This window comes from Castor canadensis, chromosome 11 (assembly GCF_047511655.1).
Source record: "Castor canadensis chromosome 11, mCasCan1.hap1v2, whole genome shotgun sequence".
Taxonomy (NCBI): Eukaryota; Metazoa; Chordata; class Mammalia; order Rodentia; family Castoridae; genus Castor; species Castor canadensis.
The window spans coordinates 45,015,784-45,034,853 of NC_133396.1; the positions used below are offsets into that span (position 1 = coordinate 45,015,784).

Consider the following 19,070-nt stretch of genomic DNA (forward strand, 5'->3'; position numbering starts at 1 on the left):
TCTCACCCCACGCTCTTCTTGCTTTTAATGTTTCAGTTGAGAAGTCTGCTGTTATTTTGATGGGTTTACCTTTGTATGTTACTTGTTTTTTCTCTCTTACAGCCTTCAATATTCTTTCCTTAGTTTCTGAACTTGTTGTTTTAATGATGATATGTCGTGGAGTAGTTCTATTTTGATCTGGTCTGTTTGGTGTCCTGGAGGCCTCTTGCATTTGTATGGGAATATCTTTCTCTAGATTTCGGAAATTTTCCGTTATTATTTTGTTGAATATATTACGCATTCCCTTCGCTTGCACCTCTTCTCCTTCTTCGATGCCCATGATTCTCAAGTTTGGTCTTTTGATGGAGTCAGTGAATTCTTGCATTTTCTTTTCACAGGTCTTGAGTTGTTTAATTAATAGTTCTTCAGTTTTTCCTTTAATTACCATTTCATCTTCATGTTCTGAGATTCTGTCTTCTGTTTGTTCTATTCTGCTGGATTGGCCTTCCGTTTTGTTTTGCAGTTCTGTTTCGTTCTTTTTTCTGAGGTTTTCCATATCCTGGCTGTTTTCTTCTTTATTGTTGTCTATTTTTGTCCTGAGTTCATTTATCCATTTATTCCTTGTGTTCTCTCTTTCACTTTGGTGTTTATACAGTGCTTCTATGGTTTCCTTTATTTCTTCTTTTGCTTTTTCAAATTCTCTATTTTTATTGTCTTGGAATTTCTTGAGTGTCTCCTGTACATTTTGGTTGACCCTATCCAGTATCATCTCTATAAAATTCTCATTGAGTACTTGTAGTATGTCTTCTTTTAAATTATTCTTGTGGGCTTCATTGGGTCCTTTGGCATAGTTTATCTTCATTTTGTTGGAGTCTGGATCTGAGTTTCTGTTCTCTTCATTCCCCTCTGGTTCCTGTACTAATTTTTTGCTGTGGGGAAACTGGTTTCCTTGTTTTTTCTGTCTTCCTGTCATTGTCCTTGGTGTTGTTACTGTCCCTGTACTGTGTGTAATTAAGTATTTTCTAGCTTGTAATAATAACAATGGTATTATTGAGAATGGAAGAGTGAGCTGAGATGGAAAGCAAGAAGTTAAAGAAAAGGGGAAAACAAATATACAGACAAGAGGGAGAAAGCAGAACAAGGTATCAGACAAGAGAGTTTCAAAGGTATAAACAGGGAGTGTTAGTGTACTAATCGACAGTAAGCTGAACAGACAATAGAGAGACAGAGAGAGGATTGAAAATCAAAGATAAAAAAATAAAAAATAAGTATTTGAAAGTAATATCTATTTATAAAAATGAATTAAAATAAAATGGAAAATAGAAAATTAAAAAAAAAAAAAAACCAAAAAACTTCCAAGTTTATATGCAATGCAATTTCAGTCTTAATAATTTGGATGTCCATCTCAATCTCCAGTCCTGGAGTTGGTGCCTCAGATGTTGTTCTGTAGTTGTCTCATCAAAGGGGATGCATAAAGTAGAACAAAACTACACTCACACACACACAGAAGAAAAAAAAAAAAAAAAGCCCCACCAAGTGTCCCCAGTTCAAATGCAATACAGTTTCAGTAAGTTTTTCGGCTTGCAGGTGTAATTCGGTTGTTCTCTCATCAAAGGTAGGGAGAAAAAGAAAAAAAAAGCATCTGGAGGCAGTTCTGAGAGTGGTATCTGCAACTGTGGCTTGCCTGCCTGCTGCTCTCAGCCTGTAGCTGGCGGTGTTATTTATGCAGATCTCTGGGGTGAGCTAGCGCTCACCTGGTCCCACAGGCTTTGTTTGCTCAGAGTTCTCCTGTGCGGGAGCCTCTGCTACAGGCTTTCCCCTTTCCAAGCACTGGGAAAGGTGACACTGCCCCGCGTTGTCAGGCCTGCGTGTTTATTTACAGTTCACGTGGGAAGTGGGTCTTCCCTCCTCTCACAAGCTTCCCTGCTTCTGGTTGCTGGGCGCACCCGGCTCCCGCCAGAGCCTCTCCTGCCCGCCCGGCTTGTTTATTTACAGTCCCGGGAAGGATTCCCTTCCCCCAATCTTCAGCGTTCAGGGCGCCCCACCCTCTTTCCAGCGTGTCTTAACTGTTCTTATTGCTTAGTACTCAGTTTCTCTTTTTTTCCCGGGTGGAGGTCAGTCTGTCCAGGGGGCTATGCTGCTCTGGCCCAGGCTTGTCTGTGGGGGAACCGCGGTACCGCGAAGCTCACCTGGTCCGCGTCTTCCCAAACCGTATGGGCGCCGGCCACTGGCGGCCCCGGGGGCCTCCTCGGTTCTCCGTTTAACGTGAAGTGGAGATTCTCTGCGCCGGCTGGAGGTGTGGAGGGTTCAAAGTTATGCCTTTTCTCGGTGATTATGCCTGCAAAGTGTGTCTCCAGCGTCTCTCCAAGATTTCACTATAGGAGGCTCGCTTTCTGCTTCCTCCCTCTAGCCGCCATCTTGGAATTCTCTCAAATTTATTTGAATATAGGTTCTTGAAGTAGTCTCTGATGATTTCCTGGACTTCCATGGTGTTTGTTGTTATCTCCCCTTTTGCATTCCTGATTCTACTAATTTGAGTTTTTTCTCTCCTCATTTTAGTCATGTTTGCCAGGGGTCTATCGATCTTGTTTATTTTTTCAAAGAACCAACTTTTTGTTTCATTAATTCTTTGTATGTTTTTTTTGGTTTCTATTTCATTGATTTCAGCTCTTATTTTTATTATTTCTCTCCCATTTGTTTTGGGATTTGCTTGTTCTTGTTTTTCTAGGAGTTTGAGATGTATCATTAGGTCATTGATTTGGGATCTTTCAGTCTTTTTAATATATCCACTCATGGCTATAAACTTTCCTCTCAGGACTGCCTTAGCTGTGTCCCATAGGTTCCGGTAGGTTGTGTTTTCATTTTCATTGACTTCCAGGAACTTTTTAATTTCCTCTTTTATTCCATCAATGACCCATTGTTCATTAAGTAATGAGTTATTCAGTTTCCAGCTGTTTGCATGTTTTTTGTCTTTACTTTTGTTGTTGAATTCTAGTTTTATTGCATTGTGATCAGATAGTATGCACGGTATAATGTCTATTTTCTTATATTTGCTGAGGCTTGCTTTGTGCCCTAGGATATGATCTATTTTGGAGAAGGTTCCATGGGCTGCTGAGAAGAATGTATATTGTGTAGAAGTTGGATGAAATGTTCTGTAGACTTCAAGTAGGTCCATTTGACCTATTGCATGTTTTAGATCTTGAATTTCTTTATTGATATTTTGTTTGGATGACCTATCTATTGATGAGAATGGGGTGTAAAGTCTCCCACAACCACAGTGTTGGAGTTAATATATGCTTTTAGGTCTTTCAGGGTATGTTTGATGAAATTGGGTGCGTTGACATTGGGTGCATATAGATTGATAATTATTATTTCCTTTTAGTCTATTTCCCCTTTTATTAGTATGGAATGTTCTTCTTTATCTCATTTGATCAATGTAGGTTTGAAGTCTACTTTGTCAGAGATAAGTATTGCTATTCCTGCCTGTTTTCAGGAGCCATTGGCTTGGTAAATCTTCTTCTAGCCTTCATCCTAAGCCTATGCTTATTTCCTTTGGTGAGATGGGTCTCCTGAAAGCAACAAATTGTTGGCTCTTCCTTTTTAATCCATTTTGTCAAACAGTGCCTTTTGATGGGTGAATTAAGTCTGTTAACATTAAGTGTTAGTACTGATAGGTATGTGGCGATTCCTGTCATTTAGTTGTCTTAGTTGTTTGAAGGTTTGATTGTGTGTATCTAAGTTGAGGTTACTGTCTACTTTCTTGCTTTTTCTTTTCCTGTAGTTTTGTGCTGCCTGTCCTTTCTTTGTTATGTTGGGTTTCACTTTCTGTGTGCAAAATCCCTTGAAGAATCTTTTGTAGTGGTGGCTTTGTGGTCACATATTGTTTTAGTTTCTGCTTATCATGGAAGACTTTTATTGCTCCATCTATTTTGAATGATAGTTTTGCTGGGTAGAGTATCCTGGGGTTGAAGTTATTTTCATTCAGTGCCTGGAAGATCTCACCCAACACTCTTCTTGCTTTTAATGGTTCTGTTGAGAAATCTGCTGTGATTTTGATGGGTTTACCTTTGTATGTTATTTGTTTTTTCTCTCTTACAGCCTTCAATATTCTTTCCCTAGTTTCTGAACTTGTTGTTTTAATGATGATATGTCATGGGGTAGTTCTATTTTGATCTGGTCTGCTTGGTGTTCTGGAGGTCTCTTGTATCTGTACGGGAATATCTTTCTCTAGATTTGGGAAATTTTCTGTTATTATTTTGTTGAATATATTATGCATTCCCTTTGTTTGCACCTCTTCTCCTTCTTCGATGCCCATGATTCTCAAGTTTGGTCTTTTGATGGAGTCAGTGAGTTCTTGCATTTTCTTTTCACAAGTCTTGAGTTTTTTAATTAATAGTTCTTTGGTTTTTCCTTTAATTACCATTTCATCTTTGAGTTCTGAGATTCTGTCTTCTGTTTGTTCTATTCTGCTGGATTGGCCTTCTGTTTTGTTTTGCAATTCTGTTTTGTTCTTTTTTCTGAGGTTTTCCATATCCTGGGTCATTTCCTCTTTAATGTTGTCTATTTTTGTCCTGAGTTCATTTATCCCTTTATTAATCCTGTTCTCTGTTTCACTTTGGTGTTTATACAGTGCTTCTATGGTTTCCTTTATTTCTTCTTTTGCTTTTTCAAGTTCTCTATTTTTGTTGTCTTGGAATTTCTTGAGTATCTCCTGTACATTTTGGTTGACCCTATCCAGTATCATCTCTATAAAATTCTCATTGAGTACCTGTAGTATGTCTTCTTTTAAATTATTCTTGTGGGCTTCATTGGGTTCTTTGGCATAGTTTATCTTCATTTTGTTGGAGTCTGGATCTGAGTATCTGTTTTCATTTCCCTCTGGTTCCTGTACTAACTTTTTGTTGTGGGGAAACTGGTTTCCCTGTTTTTTCTGTCTTCCCATCATTGCCCTTGGTGTTGTTGTTGTTCCTGTACTGTGTTCAATTAAGTATTTTCTGGCTGGTAATAATAGCACTAGTGATATTTAGAATGTAAGGGTGAGAGGGGATGGAAAGCAAAGAAGTTAAAGGAAAAGGGAAAAACAAATAAGTAGAAAAAAAAACAAAACAAAGAAACAAACAAAAAAAGTTTCAAAGATATAAACAGGGAGAGACAGTGTACTAATCAACCGTAAGCTGAAAAGGCATTAGAGAGCCAGAGAGAGGATTGAAAATAAAAAAATAAAAAGAATAAAGATAAGAATATAAATAAAAAATAAGTAAATGAAAGAATATATATATATATATATATATATATATATATATATATATATATATAAATAAGATAAAAAAAAAAACTCCAAGTTCAAATGCAATGAAGTTTCAGTCTAAATAATTTTGGTGTTCGTCCCACAGCCTCCAGTCCTGGAGATGGTGCCTCAGATGTTGTTCTGTAGTTTTCTCATCAAAGGGGAAACATAAAATAGAACAGAACCGCACAAAACAAAAAAACAAACAAAAAAACCCCACAAAGTGTCCCAAGTTCAAATGCAATACAGTTTCAGTAAGTTTTTCAGCATGCAGGTGTAGTTCGGTTGTTTTCTCATCAAAGGTAGGGAGAAAGATCTGTGAATGATCTGTGAATGGCTATCTACGGCTGTGGCTCGCCTGCCCACTGCTGTCAGCCTGCTGTTGCTGGAGGCATTATTTATGCAGATCTCTGGGGTGAGCTTAGAACTCACCTGGCCCCACAGGCTTTGTTTACTTAGAGTTCTCCTGTGCAGGATGCCACTGCTACAAGCTTTCCCCTTTCCAAGCACACTAGGGAAGGTGACACTGCACCCACTTTCTCAGGCCTGCGTGTTTATTTAGAGTTCACATGGGAAGTGGGTCTTCCCCCCCTCCTGTGGAGTTTTCCTCCCTCCACCACTCTCACAAGCTTTCCTGCTTCTGGTTGCTGGGCGCATGCTGCCGCTCCTGCCCTCTCCGGCTAGGCCCAGCTTGTTTATTTAGTTCTGGGAGGGATTCCCCTCCTCCCCTCTTGGGCGCTCAGGGCGCCCCACCCTCTTTACTATGTGTCTTTATTGTTCTTATTGCTTATTACTCAGTTTCTCTTTTTTTTCCTGGGTGGGGGTCAGTCTGTCCAGGGGGCTATGCTGATCTGGCCTAGGGTTGTCTGTGGAAGTACCACGTACCACTTATCTCACCTTGTAGTCCGCGTCTTCCCAAGCTGTCTGGGTGCGGGCGACTGGCAGTGGCCCAGGGGCCCTCCTGGTTTCTTTGTTCAACGTGAAGTGGAGATTCTCTGTACAGGCTGGAGGTGTGGAGGGGTCAAAGTTTTGCCTCTTCTTGGTGGCCTTGCCTGCAAGGTGTGTCTCCAGCGTCTCTCCAAGATTTCACTTTAGGAGTCACACTTTCAGCTTTCTCCCTCTAGCCGCCATCTTGGAATCCCCAAGCTGGTTCTTTTTTGTTTTGTTTTTTGTTTTGGCTTTTGGCTATAATGGGGTTTGAACTCAGGACCTTCCCTAGCAAGCACTCTACCACTTTAGCCATGAAAAAGTAAAGGATCTTATGCCTTTTGCCCAGGTCAGCCTCAAATTCTGATCCTCCCCAATCTCTACCCTCTTGAGTAGCTGGGATTTACAGGTGTGTGCCACCATGGCTGGCCCAAAAGCTGGTTCTTTGAAAAGACTAACATAATTGATAAACTTCTAAATAGACTAATGAAGGAAATAGAAGATGCAAATTATTAATATCAGGAAAGAAAGAGAGAACATCGCAGAGCATTCAAACATTAAAAGAACAAGGAAACATCACACAAAACTTTATGCCAATACATTTGCAGCATGGTAAATGGGCAAATTTCCTGAAAGGCACAAATTACTAAATCTGACTTAAAAGGAATTAGAAAAATTGAGTATCCTTATATGAATAAAGAACATTTTAGTCATTAAAAGCTTTCTACATACAAAACTCCAGGCCCAGACAGCTTCATTGATGAATTATATTAAACACTGAAGGAAGGAATAACTCTAAACCTACACAACTATTCCAGAGAATAGAAGAGGAAAAAACATTTCCAATTCATTTTATATAGCCAGAATTATTTTGTTATTAAATCCAAAGATATTTTGAGAAACTGTAGACTAATATTTCTCTTTGTCATAGACAGAAAAATCAGTTAATTTTAACATGTTAGTCAAGTAGTGTATTAAAAGGTTAATGTATCCGGATCAAATGGAGTTTATTCCAGGAATGCAAAGTTGGTTTGGCATTCAAAACTCAATCAAGGCAATTTACCACATTAAGATAACAAAAAAGAAAAACTATATAATCATCTGACAAAATCCAACCCATTTGTGAAGAAAAGAAAGTAAAAAAGAAAAAACCTCTCAACACCTGAGAAATAGTTTCTTCAACCTGAAAGAGGGCATCTATGAAAAACCAACAGTTATAACTGATAAAAATTTCTTCTTTAAATCAGGACAGTGCAAAGATGTCTATTTCCCATTTTAATTACACATTATTCTGGCAATACTAGCCAATGAAATAAAGCAAGAAAAGAAAAAGAAAACTCTCTTATCTTAGACTGCATGAAATTCTATGGAGAAAATCCTAAGGACCCTAAAGAAATAAATTGGATTCACTAAAAGAAACATATAAATTTATCAAGGCTTCAGGATATAAGATTAAGACACAAATGTCAATTGTATTTCTATGTACAGGTAATGATAATTTGGAAGATGAAATTTTTTTCTTTTTTTCCTTTTGTCTTTTCAGTGCTGGGGATTGAACCCAGGGCCTCACACATGTTAGGCAAGCAATCTACCACTGAACTATACCATCAGCCCCAGAAGATGAATTTTAAAATGCTATTTACAATAGCATCACACATATGAAATACTTAGAAATAATTTAACAAAGTATGTGCAATATCTACAGACTGAAAATCACAAAATATTTCTGACAGAAGTCAAACCTAAGTAAACAGAGAAACTATTTTTTATTTCTGCCAAAGACCAGATTCATGAATCAAAAGATTGTTGTTACTAATTTCCCAAACTGACCTATAAATTCAACCCAATTCCAATCTACATCTCTGTGGACTTATTTATAGAAATTGATAAACTTATTCTAAAACGTATATGAAATTTCAAAAGACTCAGAATAGTCAAAACAATTCTGAAAAAGAACAAAGTTGTAACATTCACATTACTCTAAGGTTTTAACATCTATCTACAGCAATCATGATAGCATAGTACTGATGTAAGGACAAATAGATCAATGGAATAAGGCAGAGACAGGCATATACCCACATATAGATTGTCAACAAATGTGCCTCTGTAGTACAATGAAGAAAGAATAGTCTTACCTAAGAAACTAGATAGCATTTGTTGCCCTCAACGCAGAGAAACTAAAGCACATACTTTGGGGCAACTGAGGCCAATAGGAGAGGGGGACCAGGAACTAGAGAAAAGGTTGGATCAAAAAGAATTAACCTAGAAGGTAACACACATGTACAGGAAATTAATGTGAGTCAACTCCCTGTATAGCTATCCTTATCTCAACTGGCAAAAACCCCAGTTCCTTCCTATTATTGCTTATACTCTCTCTTCAACAAAATTAGAGATAAGGGCAAAATAGTTTCTGCTGGGTAGCAAGGGGGTGGGGGAAAGGGGGGAGAAATGACCCAAACATTGTATGCACATATGAATAAAATAAAAATTAAAAAAAAAAAAAAGAAAGAATAGTCTTTTCAACAAATGGTGCTAGATAAACTGGTTATCCAAATGTGGGAAAAAGTTACATCTAACACCATGTACAATACTAAGCTTGAGCCAGACACCCGTGGCCCATGTCTATAATCCTAGATATTTAGGAGGCATCAGGAGGACTGCACGTCAAAGCCAGCCTAAGCAAATAGTTCAGGAGACCGTATCTGGAAAATAACCAACACAAAAAAAGGACTGGTGGAGTGGCTCAAGTGGTAGAGCACCTGCCTAGCAAGCATGAGGCCCTGAGTTCAAACCCCAGAACCACAAAAATTACAAAAAGCTTGAAATGAATTTTAGACCTAAAAGCTCCGGGCACAATCACAAACTTCCAGAAGAAAACATGAACCTTAAAAGAAAATTTGGTAGAGTAGACTTCACCAAATTAAAAAAGTCTACTCTTTGAAAGACATTATTAAGAGAATGAAAAGATAGCTGTAGACTGGGAGAAAATATTTGCAATGCATTTAATGACAAAAGTCTCCTATTAGCCTATAGTCCCAACTCCTCAGGAGGCTGAGTAGAGAGGATCATTTGAGCCCAGGAATTTGAGACCAGCCTGGGCAACATAGCATGGCCCCATCTAAAAAAAAGCCTTAAGCCTGGTATGGTGGCTCATGCCTATATAGAATCTCAGCACTATGGAGCCAGAGGCAGGGGAAGGGTGAATTCAAGGCCAGCCTGGGCTCTGAGACCCTGTCTCAAAAACGAAAACAAAAAGTTAAACATACACTTACCATGTGACCCAGTAACCAGAATTCCACTCCCAGATCTATACCTGAGAGAAAAGAAATGAGAGAAATTAAACTGTATGTACACTATGTGAAGTTCCGTGAAAGTTCTTAGCCGCCTCATTCACAGTAGCTCCAAATGACCCTTGACTTGTGGATAGATAAACATATCATAGAATATCCATACACTGAAATACTACCCAGTAGTAAAGAATAAACTACTGATACTCTCAGTAACATTGATGAATCTCAAAAATATTATGCTAAGTGAAAGAAGGCATGCCCAAAAGAATACACTATGATTTAATTTATATGAAATTATAGAAAAGGGAAAAGTAATTTGCCATAGAAAGCAGATTTAGTTAGAAATAAGGGCAAAATAGTTTCTGCTGGGTATTGAGGGGGTTGGGGGAGAGGGAGGGGGCAGAGTGGGTGGTAAGGGAGGGGGTGGGTGCAGGGGGGAGAAATGATCCAAGCCTTGTATGCACATATGAATAATAAAAGAAAAAAAAGAAAAAAAAAAGAAAGCAGATTTAGAAGTTTCCTGGTGATTTTTTGTAAGAGGCACAAGAGAACTTTTTTGAATGATAAAAATGCTTTATATCTTCACTGTGTTCCGGGATGGGGGAGCTTCCTCTCACTACATTAGAAAGATGATGGAAAGTCAGACCTGGGGACGTGGCTCCATTGTACAGCAGGTGCCTGGCATGCAGAAGATTCTGCGCTTGATCCCCAGTACCACAAAAAGACAAAAAAAAAAAAAGACAAGTTCAGGACTTTAAACTCTCAGCTCTAATTGTCGTCAGAACATCAGAAAGTTTCCCTTTTTTTGGTGGTACTAGGGATTGAACTCAGGACCTCTTACTTGCTAGAGAAGCTCCATTATAAAGAAATCTCTATTTCTTGTAGCTTCAGGATCTATTTGGATGAAAAATGAGTCCCAAAACTTAATGTGACAGAATTAAAACATAAGTAGAATTCATTGACTTGCCAAGTCTCTTATATGACAATTAGCACATTGCTTAGAAAATAGAGGAACCCTGAAATTTGGAATGGCCACATTTGGGTGGACGCAGAGGAAGCTGAGACTCCAGCCACCAATCTTCCTAAGCCTCCTTTGACAACTCCTGGCTGAGAATATTAGCTATTTTCCCAGGAGATAACTGTTTTCCTCAAGCTCCACCTATATAACATTTATTGTTTAGGCCCCAGTTTGAAGTCAGATTTCAGTATGCCCCAGGAGTACTAGCTCAAAGTCTGTCTTGAGAGATGACTATTACTACTCCAAGAGAACAAGTTTTTGATAATTCATAGCAATAGCAACCTGGGGAATGTATGTGGGAATTGATTGTAGTTCTTTTAAACTAAGGAGAGGGATATAACATTGGATTGCTCCAAATTTATTAATATAGTTATACTAGGCAGAATTTCTTAGCAGTAATATTTTGAGTACCTTGGAATGATTTTAATAGTTTGCTTGGTAGGTTAAATGAAACCATTTACCAAAGATGGCCTACATTCAATGAGGGTGAGATGGCAGAACCTTCTTGATATACTATAAAGAAAGAAATGTCAACAAGACTGCTGCCGTTGATTTCTCATATGTACCTTCATATGAGAGTCCAAATGATACTCCCTCAAGACACACTCAAGAAATTAGTGAGAGGACACCAACATTGCTGAAAAAAACCTGTAGTAACTGATGGTGGGAAATACTGCCCTTGAGGTGAACTCTTTAATTTCAAGGGAATTCCAAAGTGACAGAAGACTCATGGCATTTAACTGCCAGAGTCAAGTCTGTTAGTCAAACTTAGTGCTCATAAGTATTATTTATAAATAGTATTTTGACCCAATCCCCAAGGCCCACAGCCATGTTTTAGTGGGATCCAGTTTGTCTAGGACTCACATTGTGGTTATTTCTCTAGTTCCTGAATATATAATTAGAATTACCATAATGAACAGTGGGAATTAAACTGGCCATCTTAGTGTTTTGATATACATGGATTTTCTTGGTGGTCATGGGTTTCTTACAAATTAGATAGAATGTCTACTAAACTATTACTGGATCTATTTATAGAAAAGCACTAAGTATGGGTCCAGAAACACAGTTGAGACACCACAATGAAGGACCTTGGCCTCTCATCGAGGTCCCAGACTGAAGTCAGTTTTATACCCAAAAGTCTTTGTCTGAAGGGGAAGATGCATCCATTTACCAGAGTGAATAGGTATTGGGAAAGGGGAACTATCCTGACTTTCAGGAATTACCTGACATTGACTCCAAGTTAACACTAATCCCTAGGATCCTAAAACACCCTAGAGGATAACTGTTTAAAGTTAGGACGTCTGGCTGCCAGGCCCATGGTTAATCTCCTGGATTTAGCTCTGGCTATTTCTGATTCTGGATATTTAATTGGAATAGACATGCTAAACAACTAGCAGAATTCTCACATTTGTTCTCCAGATTGGGGCTGAGGACTACTATGTAAAGAAAGTTTTCCTGTTTGCCAGAATGGCAACAACCAAATAAACAGATTTTAAAAACAAAATGATTCCACACAGATTGGGTATGAACATACATGAAGGATACAGGGAAAGTTATCCTGTCACTTTCTTATCTAATTCTCCTGTTTTGGATACCTAGAAAGTGGCTAAATCTTGAAGGTCACTATGACTGTTTGCAGCCACTATTGCAGGTGTGGAATTTGTATTTTGACCAGTTTTCCATAGTCTGTCATTCATAACTACTGGTTTTGGCATGTGCTATTTTTTCTGCAGCAGTTTATGAGGACCAACAGAAGAAGTTTAATTTCATGTGTCAGAAAAAAGTAATATACTTTCCCTGTCTTGCCTAAGGGCTAAAGCAGTTATCCTTTTCTATATTATAATCTAATTGTGCAAGACCTTGATTGTGTTGACATATCACAGAACATCACTCAGGTCTACTGCCTTGTGATGTCCATCAGGGAGATTAGACTTGGTGAACCAGAAGTCACATTAGACGCCTTGGTAAGACACATACGTATCAGAGTGTAGAACATAAAAATCCAGGGTTTACTTGCTATCTTGGTGAAGTTTTTAGCAATCCAGTGGTTCCAAGAATGAGGTAAATTGCTATATCCTGTGCCATATACCACTAAGAAAGAGGCACAATTCTTATTGGGTGGTTCTTATATTTTAGAAACAACCTTACCACATTTGCATGTATTGTTCCTAGGAATTAACTGAGCACATCTCCGTGCATTGCTCTAGTGCATTAACTGAGCCATCAGCTGACAGGGTGAGTCCCAGAGCAAAAGAAGCCTTTGCAGGTTTTTCTAGGCTGCTGTAAAATCTCTTCTTTGCTTTCTGCCTTATTTCCCAGAAGGCCCTAGGGTATTTGGAGTGCATATGGTAAATTGGAATGCTGCAGCAAGTTGCAGTACTACAATTGCAGTGGCAATCCCTTGAGTTTTAGAACAAAGCCCTGCCCTCTACTAAAGTTTTCTGTTCTCCTTTGAGAAACAACTCTTGTGTGCATTTAATTCATAAAACCATACACTTATGATGTGTGCACTTTTCTATGTAGATGTTGCTTTTTTAAAAAAAAGATATAGTTCAGGGGGCTGAGGGGGAGAGACGATGGGGGTAATGTAAATAATGTACGGTATAAGTCTAATTGGAATTGTCAGTAGGAATCTCCCCCCGTATAATGAATAAATTCTAATAAAAATGTATAATACTAATTTAAAAAACATAGTTGAAAAATTTAGATGGGAAGGTCTAATTTACAAATGAGAAGATCAAATACACACATGAAGAAAAAGCTGAGGACAATTACCCTGATTTTTAAAATAAAATTATATTGCTGGTTGTGGTGATGCACACCTACAATCCCAGTACTTGGGAGGTGGAGGAAGGAGATTTGTGAGTTCGAGGCCAGTCTGGGCTACATAACATGACACTGTCTCAAAAAACAAAAAGACTTTCTGTCTCAGGCTTTGTACATTTGGGCCTGTCTCTGTAAAGTTCTTTACAGTGTAAAGGAGGGGCCAGATCCTGCAGCCCAGGCCCTGGACTGGAAGTTGTACCAAAATGATTATGGAGTTTAATGGTCACATAAGAGCACAGATATTTTCATTTAACTTCCTGTTAGGCTGGGTTCCTTTCTGTGCTCAGCCCTATGATTTGTAATGTTTTTTCTTACTTTTGGCTTCTTTTTAAGGTAATTATTGCCCTGAAGCATTCATAGGCACCCAACATTCTATTGTTTTTATGTAAATCCCAGTGGAACCATAAAAGAAGGAGCCCAAAGACTTAAAAAAGGTAACCTGGCTCCATGAGCAAACTCTAGCCATCTTTGCCCAAGATATTTGAAAAGTGATTAAAGAGACCCTATCAGACATTACCTGGTTTTTGCCCCGCCAGGGCTCCCTAATAACTATCCTGCTTCTCCTGATCTTTGGCCACACATCTTCTACTACCTGGTCTCATGCATAAGTAAAAGGTTGGAGGCCATAAAGTTACAAGTGACAGTCACTCATGGGTATAAACAGCTAGGACTGTGGCCAGGCAATTACCAGACCTATTTCAGATTAGCTAGGGAAAATTTTCATTTCTCTAATATGCCCCTTAAGGACATCCAAGTTGAGCTTGAAGAAGTTATACAAACTAATCCTTGTCCTGTGAGACCTCTCAAGAATAAGAAGTGAAAGTAAGACAGGGAAGATTTGTTAGCCTTAATCTTGTTTTGTTTTTTGGGGTTTTTTGGCAGTACTGGGGTTTTAATTCAGGACTTCATACTTGCTAGGCAAACACTCTAACACTTGTTTATCTTTGAGGACAGGATATCTGTAGGCCAGACATCCCTCTTCAGGTAAGCTAGCCAAAACTGGTGAGATCTAAATGACTGCCAGAGTGACCAACAGATGACCTCTAACTTCATTAGAATGTCATTCTAAATGACATACCCCTCCAGCATCATGACAGTTGACAGTTGCTAAGATGATGAAAGACCCATAAAAGGAGTGAAAAGTGGTGGTGCCTAGAAAATCTCCACCCATTCCAGAAAAGACATGAATATTCCCTCCCCCTCATAAGCCTATTTCTCCCCTTCATTTCTTTTACCCTGTCTCTATAACCTGCTGACATCCAAGGGTTGAGAGGTTGATTTGGGAGTTAATGTCCTACTTTTCTTATTCTCTGCTGTGATAAATCTCCTTCATTGCTTAATTGGTGCTCAGTTGTGTTACTGATTCCACAATTCTGAGAGGGAAAAAGAACCCAGTTTAGAAGCAAAAGCTAGTAACAATTCCACTTATTGACATTGGAGAAATGGGTTTTTTTGTTTGTTTTTGGCAGTACTAGGGCTTGAACTCAGGGCCTCATGCTTGCTGGGCAGGTGCTCTACCAATTGAGCCGCTTCACCAGCCCTACTTTTGTGAAAGGTTTTTCAAGATACCATATAACAGTTAAAAGGAATTAAATATATTTCTTTATATACATGAATTAGATATCAAGGTTGAATAAATAAAAGCAACTTGAAGACCAAACCTGGTGGGGCTTACCTGTAATCCTAGCACTTAGGAGACTGAAGCAGCAGGATCTTGAGTCTGAGGCCAGCCTGGGCTCCATAGCGACACCCATCTCAACTGACTCCCTAAAAGAAAAGCATTTGAAGAAGGATATGTATACTATATCAGTTTTGTGTATGTACATTTTTTGTGTGTACTTTAAACAATCATTATTTCAGGTAATAGGATCACAAATGTTAGTTTTGTCATATTCTATATTTTCCTCTAATTATAATTTTCTCAAAATAAAATAATGCAAAAAGAGCAAGTAGGGAGCAATTAACTATGACATATTCAGGTGTGAATATTATATACATTGAACTCAGACATTCATAAGTCATTAACAACAAATATTTGTTAAACACTATGTGCAAGGCATTTTGATACATTGCAGAATGGAGAGGTTGAATGTAAACGGAAAGGCAACATACAGTTATCTTGATCCTGATAGTGCAACTTTTATTTGCATGATGCTGATGCTGATGGTAGTGGTAAACAAACAAACAAAAAAAGCTCCAAAAAACCATGTTCCATGCACATAAAAAAAAATTGGCAGTATTGGTGTTCAAACCCAGGGCCATCTACTTAACTAAACAGGTGCTCTACCAACTTGATCCATGCCCCAGCCCTTGTAGCATTTATTTTTCAGATAAGGGACTTACTCTTCTGCCTGGAGCCAGCCTCAAACTGCAATCCTCTTACCTCTATATCCTGAGAAGCTGAGATTACAAGTGTGAGCCACCACACCTGGCCTACACAAAAATCTTACATCTTCTATAACTGCTAATTACACCTTTCTGCTTAGGTGGAGCGTTTGGATCGGCAGAGGACATTGGCCTTGCTGGAAGCATTCTATGACAAAAGTTCGCAAATGGTTAGGAGTCTTCTACGAAACCCAAGACAATGTAAGTGCTTTTTGAACATACTCAAGCTGGAGTGTCACAGTACGCCCATAAGATAGGCAATATCATTCCTCTCCCATGGAGTCCCTTCACTTAACACCCTGCCTCAGTCATGATAGCTGGAGCTGGATCTACTTGCTCATTCTTTCACAAAATTCACTCTTCATTGTGAGGAGATACATTTTTCACTATAGTGTAATACTCAAACTTGTTATATCAAAACTCACCTGGAACTCAATTTTAAATTTAGTTAAATGAAGAGAGGCTTTGGTGATAATCTGAATGTTTTAGAAATTAAGTTGATAATGGTTTAGCACCCAATTTAAAATTCTAAGATTTCTAAGAAAAATATTTCCTTCACCCAAGAATTTTATTTATATGCCTTTACTGTAGTTATGTGGTAAACTATCCTCTTATATTTCTACCAAAATAAATAGCATTACAGGTTTTATTTTTATTTGTTAAAGAAAAAAAAGTCTTTTAATGGTTGGAGTTTGCAAACAATGTTAATGTGAAGATTTACTACTTGTAAACTACCCCACTCAAGAATCTGTGAGTGTTATACATGGAATATTTCCTAAAAATTGTAGGAAATCACAATTTTATAGATTAACCACTAAATGTTTTGAGGAGGAGGGGGACAGTCTTGCGGAATGAATCCCACTGTCTGTAGTCCTAGCCACTAGGGGTTGAAGGTTGGTTGTTGGTTTTTAGATTTCTTCAGACAGGGTCTCACTATATATCCCAGGCTGGTCTCAAGCTCTTGATCCTTCTGCGTTAGCCTTCAGAGCACTGGAATCATAAGGAAGCACACTGCGCCCTGCAAGTTTTGTTGTTTTATAGCAGTGGGATTCTGGTGAATGCTATCCTGTCTTTGTGCCCTGAAGTTCTCTCTCTCTCTCTCTCTCTCTCTCTCTCTCTCTCTCTCTCTCTCTCTTTTTCTCTCCTTTCTTTCTCTTTCTTCCTTGAACTGGAGATTGCATCTAGGGCTCACACATGCTACTAAGCACATGTCCTACCACTGATCTACCGCAGTCTCTTTCCTTAGAATTCTGAACCAGGTGTCCATCTAAATTGTGAAAGAAAAGAACTGAGGAATAAAGAGGAATAGATGAAAAAAAAGAAAGGGAAAGTGAATAATGGAAAAATACAGCCCCAATGAAAGAGTGTCATGGACAAAAACTTTACTTTGATTTTTATATTGCAGATATTTAAAATATATTTTTTAAATATATCTGAGATAGAAAGATGTGTCTTCTTCCCCATTTCTATGCTCTGCTCATTGTGGGAGGCCATGAAGTAGACAAATTTTATTTTCTAAATAGCAAAAGAAGAATTATGTTCATTTCCAAAGCTGCATCTTTTAGGAAGGAATGATTAGTGAATCATAGTAGTGAGCATTTTTATGTTCCTGTGAGTACTTTTTTCATGGGATTACAACAACAGGTAACTGATGTTTGTTTAAAATAATAGGTTTGTATTACAATTACTGTGCTCAATGCCTTTTTATACATTAATTTAATAGCTCTGATTCAGCACAATAAGGTCAATTGTTTAGGTAAACGTTTTGTTTTCTGTTTTAGGGCCATTCCTTGAATTCAAAGAGATAGATTTGTCTGAGTTCTGGGGAGATACAGATATTCAGAGACACATTTATGAAGACTTTGACACAGTGCTTTTAGAAATGAATTCTAGAAAAACCCAAAGTAAATTATTAGAAAATCCAGAAGATCAGCAAAAAAAACATGATAAATGGCAAAAATCAATACCACCACCAAACTCTCCAGAACAGGAAATAGAGATGACTGTAGAACAAGAGTCACAAAGAATTTCAACTGAAGAACAAGGCAGAATGTCAACTGTAGAACAAGAACTGAACATAGAATCAATAACAGAACAAGAAATCCTTGCTAAGTTAACTCCAGAACAAGGATTAAGTAGAGAGTTAATAGAACAAGAACCCCACAGAGGATCAATTACAGGACAAGGACAACGCAAAGGGTCAACACTAGGACAAGAATCACACAGAGTGTCAGCTTCAGGACAAGGCTCACACAGAGGGTCAACTGTACAGCAAGGGTTCCACAGAGACTCAATAATAGAACAAGAACCACACACAGAGTTAATTGCAGAGCAAGAGTCACAAGGAGAATCAATGATAGGACAAGAACCACAAAGAGGGTCAATTGCAGAACAAGAGTCACACAGAGAGTCAATTTCAGAACAAAGACTTCAAAAAGGATCAATAGCAGAAAAAGGACAGCACCAAGGATCAACAGGACAAAGTCAACGCAAAGGGTCGACATCAGGGCAAGGACCACACCAAATGTCACCTTCAGAATATGACTCAGAAAGAGAATTGATAATAGAAGAGTCAGAAAAAGAATCCTACACAGGGGCATTTTCAGAAGAACAGGGCATAGATGAAACCTCACTATCAGGAGGAGGAAGTATCTTAGGAGAAAGTGCACAATCTAGGGACCCTACTCTCTCTGAGGACAGTGAAATTGCATCACAAGAAGAGAGGTCTTTGGAGAAAACAGATGAAGAAGTACACAGAAGTTCTGAAATGCAAAAGGCAGTTCCCACATCACGTAGAAAAGATCTTTCAGGTAGTAATTCAATTCTCCTATGACATCAGCTCCCTGTATTGTGGGGTGGTTTTTAAAGTCTTGAAATTAGGATCTTTTCTGGCATATCAGTTCATGTAAACCTCAGACATATCTTAATTCTCAATGTTGACTTTAGACCTTGAACAATCAGTTAAATGCAAACCAGAATGTCTCTGGTGTTAATTTACTTAGAATTTCATTTGTACTACAAGTCCTTTACTGAGGAACAAATCTAGCAGTGGTATATGTAAAAGCATTTTAGTTGGGTTTCTGAAAGGCATAAGAAGCACTTTTATTTTAAATGTGGTATCTGATATTAGAAAACAATTTAAAAATTTCTTTTATTTCAACTATAAAATGGGTTTTGTTTCTTCCAGCTTTATATTTTTTTCTAGAAGTTTCTAAAAGTCATATTTCAGACAGAAAATACCCTGCATTTCAAGTACTCAATTATGTTTCATTGGTCAGAATTTAGGCATATAGCAATACATGGCAGCGAGGGAGGCTGGAAAATGTGTCCCTCGTTTTACATGGCCAAACTGGGATAT

General features: G+C 38.2%; 1 protein-coding gene across 1 annotated transcript in view; it reads left to right on the forward strand.

The window, feature by feature from the left end:
• The window catches only part of Efcab5 (EF-hand calcium binding domain 5), a 110,258-nt gene that overhangs the window by 47,853 nt on the left and 43,335 nt on the right, over positions 1-19,070 (forward strand). The window contains exons 6-7 of the mRNA XM_074046512.1: positions 15,814-15,913; positions 17,494-18,522. Coding sequence (XP_073902613.1) covers positions 15,814-15,913; positions 17,494-18,522 — 1,129 coding nt within the window. The remainder of the gene's footprint in view (positions 1-15,813; positions 15,914-17,493; positions 18,523-19,070) is intronic.